Here is an 8018-nt window from a genome sequence, read left to right as displayed (position 1 = left end):
CCAACTAAAGGAAGCATTGGAGGCCCATAGGCATGAGAGGATGGCTTCATGATTGGTGTGGAAGACTAGATCAACACATAACGCATATGCAATGAACCAATCAAATGAATGTATGTAAAACTAGGCTAAGTGTCCCATACCACATAGGTGCATTGCACATACAAACATGAGATGGTAAAAGATAGAAGACATAAATGTGTCTAGAGCAAGTATATGAAACCAATCTGATGTCCCATACCACCAGATTAATTCCATACATCATTTCCTTTAGAATAGAAGTTTGAGGTGGAGTGGCCAGTTCCCTCAAAAACTTAAATTCCAACACAAATTTTCTTTATCTTAAAAAAAATGTTTAACTTGGTAAATTTGAAGTAATCTTAATGTTGAATCTATTAGGTTGTTACATGCTTAAAGTAATATAGGAGAAATTTGAATAGTGTACAAGAAAAAGTAAATGTATACATACCTTTGTCATTTGTTATATTTGGGATGGTGATACCCTCCTACTTGAGATGTGAGTTTTTACACTTTTATATACATAAAGAGTATAAGCTTAAAATAAATTATTGGCATAAAGGTAGCACTAATGATTAATGTCAGAATTAAAAACTTGCTTTTGCACTAAATAAAAACAACAATTGAAAACTTGCTTTTGCACTAAATAAAAACAACAATTGAAGTAACACTAGTCATAAGAATAAAAGACAAATTGATTATGTGTATAAAGATAAAGGGATACCAACCCTGAGATGAAAAGTTGTTTGACATCAAAAATGAAATTTGTAATAAAATAAATATAAGCAATTGAACAATATTTACAAGTTACAACCCTCTAATGATGTGGGTGTGGTCAGGTACAATTATTTTCTCGAGAGGAATTTGGTTCTAAGGTAATGGAATCGAACAATAAACTCTTCATCAGATATCGACGATGGATCATCTTCTTTACTATATCCATGAATGATGTTGATCTACTCCAAGAGACGACAAAAACATATGTTTGGAGTAAAAAATGTAGTGTTGCCAATGGGTATGAAAACAAAACACTCTTCATGATCATGCGTCCAAATCTTTGACCATTCATCCTATTGTCGGTTGTTGAAGATCCGTAGTAAATGTTGAAATATAGCACGATTTCATTCAGACAAATATGCTAGGTGGCTACATTCTGCCATGAGTCGCAAGAACTCCGAAGGTGGATAAGGGTTGTGAGGTGATGGTCGAGTCATAATGCTATAGACATTAAAAAAAACTTCGTGAGTCTAGTTAGTGCAATGTTTTACAACTAATTTTGGTCTCATTTTCGTAGGTTTTAGAGAGTTGAGTTTTTCAATGCTTCCAAAATTTAAGCACAATTATAAACATGATTATAATGAAAACTAGCATTGACTTACAATTTGGATTGATGAAGAAATGAAAAGATATATTCTAGAATTTGTAGTTCAAAATAAGTGAGACAAATTAAACTTGTTTACATCTTTCACCTAGGGCCAAGGTGAAAAGATACAGCGGAGAAGAGAGCTTGAGCTCTTGCAAGCACACACACACTCACACAAACCCTAGAAGAGAACACCAAGGTGAGAGGCTGAAAATTCTTCTTATTCTTCAGACAACAAAAGAGGTCTACAAAGAAGATAAAGTGACTTAGATGATCTATGATTGAGACTAGAGTCCCTTTTTACTTTTATGTCCATGGTACTACACTTGCAACTAGCCAACTGTGCTGTGGCTAGTAGAGGACAAACATCAATCATTTAAAGAAGAATTACCAATTCGATATGCTGAAATTCCTAATTTGATCCTAGTATTTTTAAAATTCCCAATTTAACCCTAGTATTTTCAAAATTCTCATTTTGACTCTACCAAATTGGTCTAAAATTTGATTGAAGCTCTCGTATTTCTACCATTTCTAATTTGGCCGTATTGCTTACCATTTTGATCCTAAATTTGCTATAATTCTCACATTGGTTCCCTAAAACTAATGGCTCCCTAAATTGTCGTATAAGTTTGCAAGAAAAAAAAAGGACAATAAAAGACACATGATAAAGCATCTTAAATTGACATTAAAATACTCTCAGTTTGTCATCCTAGTTTTAGTCTTGACAATACAAAGGCCATGCACACACCAAATTGAAAATCTCCTTGAAACAAAAACATGACAATTACTCCTCTAAAAATAATCCTCTAAATCATTTCAGGAGTCTGCTACTATGGGTACTTTGTAAGTGTGCGAGGATTGTGGCATGTTTTGAATTCAAACCTTGAGCATTTGAAGACATGTTTCTCTCTAAAGCGGTCTTCAGTGCATATCTCATTGTTACAGTTTCAAATATTCAAATCATAAATGGATGGTTCCCAGCTTTACCATGTTATGCATTTACAGTGAATAGAGGAAAATTCTTGTTTTTGTTCTGCTTATCTAATGTTACGGCCTAAATGCCGAACCCTTTATCCTACCCATATTTGTAGTGAAGACTGCTTTAGAGAGAAAAGTATCTTTGTATACTTAAGGCGTGAGTTCAAAACGGACCACAATTCTCGCACTTATAAAGCATCCATAACAAACTTCTAAAATGATTTAGAGTATTTTGTTTAGAGGAGTGATTGTCATGTTTTTGTTTTACGCAGATTATCAATTTGGTGTAAATGGTCTTTGTATTGTCAAGACTCAAACTAACATGACAAATTGAGAGTATTGTAATACCTATTTAAGATGCTTTATCATGTGTCTTTTATTGTCCATTTCTTTTGCTTTCTTACAAACTTCTACTACAATTTAGGCTGTCATTAATTTTTGAGAGCCAATGTGAAAATTATAACAAATTTTAGAGTCAAAATGGTAATTTTGATGAGAAATAAGACCAAATTAGAAATTAGAAATGGTAGAAATATGAGAGTCAATGCAAGAATTTTAGTCACATTTAAGACCATAAAATGAAAAATTTAAAAATACTAAGATTAAATTGAGAATTTTAAAAACACTAGGATTAAATTGGGAACTGTCATCACTTCTCTGGCAGACGTCTGGAATGATGTCATGATTGAATACATGTGGAAGGGCTCCATGGAAGGATTGGTATCTTGGTGTGAGTTCCTGCCATGATTTATGAACTCATGGAAGGGTGGTAACCCTGGTGAGTGACTCTGAACTCATGGAAGGGTGGTTACCTTGGTGAGTACTTTTTGGTCATGTGTGGACGGCGCTTGTGAACGGGCTAGTTGGATGTACAAGATGTAAGTTGGGAGGTTTCATCCACTATGTTTGTGCACCAGCATATGTATGTGAGTTGCACATGCATGGATGACTTGTTTTTGATGCCTGGACATTGTTTGGTATTTTGCCTGTGAATGTCCACGGGCACCGAGGACGCTTGGACAACCCATGGATACGCGTGTGCACACCTGTTTGGGACTCATATGGTTTCCTTATGTGTTTTGCAGGTGGTAAGTGTGCACACTTAACCCAATTTATTCATTATTTCGTGCTACTAAGGTTTATTGGGTACAGGGTTCACATTCACTTAAAGTGTGGGCGGGACACACTTATAATTTTATAAGTGAGTTCACATCAAAGTGGACTATTTTTTATGAACCAAGGCCAATTATGAGAGATGGGCACCCGGGCACTCCCAAAAAGTTCCATGAGTTGCTATTCTGGGTGTGGGAGGGCCAAAGTGGGGAAGCCCCGACTTGTAGAGCACTCATCTGGAAGTCGTGGGCTGTTTGGATAGGAAAAACAGCAAGTTTACTCATACGCATGAGCTACATGTGGAATACATGTGAAGCACAAGGGTCCCAGGGCTGGTTGGCTGTTATTTCTCTCTACAAGGCAGGCCGACTGCATCTACAGGGCTGTAGGCTGATCGATTTGGTTCCAGAAGCTTGCGCATGGCTGTTGGGACTGTTTTTGGGCTTCTCTGTTGAGAATAGGGCTTGGACGGAGTGAGCAAAGTCTCTACAGGAGCTAGCCGACTATTGTAAGGGCCATTATTGGCTGTTTTTACAGGTTTGCAGGAGGTTTCTCGCGATGAAACTTGAGCAAACATGTCCCTAGACAAGTACCAAGCTTGGGGATATGATCTGGTGGAACCTGTGGTGGGTGGCCAGTGAGCCAAGCTGGTTATTGTTTTGCAGGTTTGGGACAACACTTTGTTAGAGGGTTGGTGACCGCTCTATCAAAGTACAGGAGTGGTTGGTGATCACTCTACCCTGGTTGGTGACCGAGGGTGTTGTACAGGAGCGGTTGGTGATCGCTCAACCTTGGTTTGTGACCGAGGGTGTTGCAATAGGAGTGGTTGGTGACCGCTTGACCTTGGTTGGTGATCAAGGAGTTGCAGGTAATGTGTTTACCTATGTTTTCACAGTTGGATATATCTGGCGTCGCTGGATGAGTGTGTACTCTCCGAGCACCCGCATCTTATACATATAAATACTTTTGTTGGTAATAAAGATACTTGGGGGGGAGGGGGGGGGGCAACTTCAACCCCTAGTGTTGTGTGATGTGTAAGTTGGTTTATGTTTGCAAGATGTATTTCCTCATGTAATGTTTCACAATGATTGTAATCATGTATATGCCAAGAATGGTTGATGTATGTATGTTGTTTTGGTAGTGAATTGGTTCCGTATACACATGCCTGTGTGTGACAAGAACTTTCAAAAATACTAGAGTAAAATTGAAAATTGACGTAATTTAGGATCAAATTAATTTTCCCATCATTTAATGCTCACGATTGTACCTTATCTAATGTTGAGATCCTGGCCAACTGTTACTTTGACCTTGAGGCTACTTTTTGCTTCCCACAACTTGCTTGAGAACTAAATCTAACCTAAATTTGTTGTCACAAGCATTAGCTAGGAGACTTGACATGTCCACGTGATGTGGGACCTTGCATATACAGAAAAGTAGTAGCATTTGATTCTACTATCAATGTTGGGGTTTACTTCAGTAAAACATGGATTCTTTTGAATCTTCAAGCTACTGGTTTTAACTTTTTTCTTAGTGTAGACATTGGACTTTTTCTATGAAATGGTATGAATTAGCTACAAATATGTGACATATAAATGTCGAAAGTCACCCTCCCTTGGAGTTGTACACACATCATTCACAAAAGGTACTCAAATTATCAGCTAGAACTAGAATAGAAAAACGTACATCGTGAAGGAGCAATATAAATGTGGTTAACAATGTTGAGGCACAATGATGTTGTAATCGTGCCATAGGGCTACAAACTTATCATGGCCATTGAGAGTGAGTGGAGGCCATGTGAGAATATCTTCTATGGAGCCCAAAAGCGAGTGCTCGACATATCTTCGATGTGGTGGGCTGAAAACCACTACTATGAGAAAATATATTAGGCAAAACTTGATAGAGAACTTGAAGCAAGATATATAGAGAATAATGCTGAATTATTGTTGCAAACCAAAGTTACAAAGTGATGGCGTTTGCCCACCCATGTGCCCTGCAGTGCAAGGAGCTTTGATGGTGATCTACGTATACTTTGGACATAGGATTTCATGCACATACAAGGCTGCACTATTGGAGTGAAGATAGATCTAAACTGAATGTTCTCGATATCTTAAACGAGACCTAGAAAACATGAGCAACACCTGAAAAAACCAGCAAGGATAGAAATATTAAGAAGGGTTCAGGTATTGATGTAGTTCTTCAATTGCTAAAATACCGTAGTCCACTCCAAGGCACATGTAACTTGCATGCAATACGCACATGTGTAATGCAAAACCCTCTTCCCCCAACAAAGAAAGAGCATCACCTATGCTAGCAAGTGTACAATGTGCAGCATGCCAGCACATTGTACACATGCCAACCAAAACCATTGTGCATGATGCTCACATCGCTTTCGAGCCTGTACACTCATACGCACCATGTGCTGTGTGCGTGCATGGATGCATGCCCAGTTTTCAGGCTCATGGAAAAAAAATAGCTTGGAACCCTGGAGTAATGACATAAGAAAGAAGACGACGATCCAAATGTACCTTTAAGATGAGTGAGCCATCAAGCCATACTGCACAAACCATATGGGTATGCATACTTGAAGAAGCCAACTTCACGGAGCCAAATTTCTTCTTTTGTATACACTTGGACATAATATTATATGGCTCTACAGTTCTGCATGAATAGTAAACACAGAGATCATGAAGGGCATGACCCGCACCTTCGCTGGCTCGAAGACATGGTTAATGTAAGCAAAATTCTCTGAGTCAAGAACCCTTAAACACAGCCTGATCCCCAAGCTCCTGTCCTGCCATTCCCTCTCTTACCACCTTCTCAAAAAAGGCCTCTAATGTATCTTTGCCATAGCTAGGGGTAGCATCTGCATCATATTTTCCTGTTTTCGGGTCATACACAAGCATGCTCTCAGCAGCATAATATCTTCCGATCTTCCCAAACTCGGCTGGGTCTTCCAGAGAGGGGAAGAATTTCACAAGGAAATCCAGCAAACCAATTGCAAAATCCATAATCTGGATGGGAACCTGCACAAACTTAGGCTTTTTGCCTAGTATGCGGAACAGCATTTCGCCTTGCTGGCGTGGAGTGAGTGCCTCTCCGGGGCCGCCAATGGGTAGGGTTTTGTTCATTTTGTCTGGATCCACGACGCAGTCTGCGATGAAGGATGCCAGGTCAGACTCGCTGATTGGCTTGCAGGCGCAAAGGGCACCATCTCCAAACATGATATACGGCTGGCCATTCTTCACAGTCTCGACTTGCCCTCCCAAACTCTTAAAGAAAGCCGTTGGCCTAACAATGCTGTAAGAAAATCCACCATTCTCACCACTCCCTTCTGCCTCAGCCAGAGTTTGGAGCTCGGATTCAAGCTTGAGCTTTGCTTTCTGGAACTCAAGGAGAGGCTTCTGCACACAGATGGCAGAGAGCAGCACAAAATGGGAGGCCCCAGCAGCTCGACCTGCTACCAAGCTATTCATGGTGGCCTCATAGTCAATTTTCCAAGAGTCTTTAACACCGCCTGTTCTGCTAGCCAGGCAGGAGATGACCACATGGAAAGGGCCGTTAACCCTAACCCTAACTTTATTGATCGCTTCATTCAAAGAAGAAAGATCAGTAACATCTGCAAAGCAAACCTGTGCACCTTGGAGCTCTGCAGAGATTTTCTCTGTGTCGAGCTTGCCACCGATACCGCTCTTTTCTCTCGCCACTGCGACCACATTGAACCCTCGCTTCACCATTTCCTTCACAACGAACTTCCCGATGTATCCTGTGGATCCGACAACCAGAACGTTGATGTCGGAAGGGCTTCCGTCCGACAGCGCCATACAGGAGACGCGAAGATATCGGGAAGAATGCCTGATTCCGGCGGCCTGTGAAGAGGTGAGCGACGAGAGCTTGAACTTTGGGCATAGAAAATCTGTTCTGGGGTTTGAATGCAGGCGTGTAGAGGTCGAGGTCACTGTGCGAAGTGAAGGGAGAAGGCGAGGGGGGCAGGAGGTTGGATGGCAACCACATGCCATGGATGGCATGTGGAAGAAGGTGGAGGCTGCTGCCATTGCTTGAGCTTCCGTAGTCAGAAAGTTCTTTTAATGAGAAAGTGTTTCAAATTTTAAAAAAGATGTAATATCAAAGATAAGTTCGAGAATCCATGCAATTTTCTAGACTTTCAATCTTAATTATATAAGAGATAAACCTCTTATTTTTTTCAAACACTAGTGGGTAGAGATTATTCCATTAAGGGCCGAGTTAGGCTTAGAATACTAGTATGTATTGGTCCTGAGTTAGGCTTCTGAGTGTGTAAAAAGCCTCACTTTGATCGTATGTATTGGTCCTGAGTTAGGCTTCTCAATGTGTAAAAAGCCTCACTTTGATCGGTGGATAGTTCTTGATTTGTATCTTTTTTTCTTTTTCTTCCGCCCTTTAAAAAACAATTAAGGGCTGAGTATAACACTAAAGTAGATGGAATCAAGGGTTTTTAAGGTCTATTTAGTGTCAATTAAATCTTCTTATTTTTTTAGCAATAAAATCTCAAGATGATAATGAGGATCTTTCT

General features: G+C 39.8%; 1 protein-coding gene across 1 annotated transcript; it reads right to left on the bottom strand.

The window, feature by feature from the left end:
* Positions 1–5389: 5389 nt before the first annotated feature.
* On the bottom strand, positions 5390–7569 carry PCB2 (NAD(P)-binding Rossmann-fold superfamily protein). The gene is made up of 2 exons (XM_086799654.1): positions 5995–7569; positions 5390–5607 (listed from the first exon to the last, which is right to left on the bottom strand). Exon 1 carries the CDS (start codon positions 7519–7521, stop codon positions 6220–6222), a length of 1302 nt encoding a protein of 433 aa, XP_086655780.1. The 5' UTR covers positions 7522–7569; the 3' UTR covers positions 5390–5607; positions 5995–6219.
* Between the last annotated feature and the right edge of the window lie 449 nt (positions 7570–8018).

The sequence above is a fragment of the Cibotium barometz genome, chromosome 1 (assembly GCF_041138505.1).
Source record: "Cibotium barometz isolate CiBa-2024 chromosome 1, ASM4113850v1, whole genome shotgun sequence".
Classification (NCBI taxonomy): domain Eukaryota; kingdom Viridiplantae; phylum Streptophyta; class Polypodiopsida; order Cyatheales; family Cibotiaceae; genus Cibotium; species Cibotium barometz.
Note: the sequence above shows the minus strand (reverse complement) of the source record. Positions and strands in the feature narration are given on the sequence as shown.

Excerpts from the sequence above, each read along its gene's own strand:
- PCB2 (XM_086799654.1), bottom strand. The coding sequence starts at position 7,521 with ATGGCAGCAGCCTCCACCTTCTTCCACATGCCATCCATGGCATGTGGT.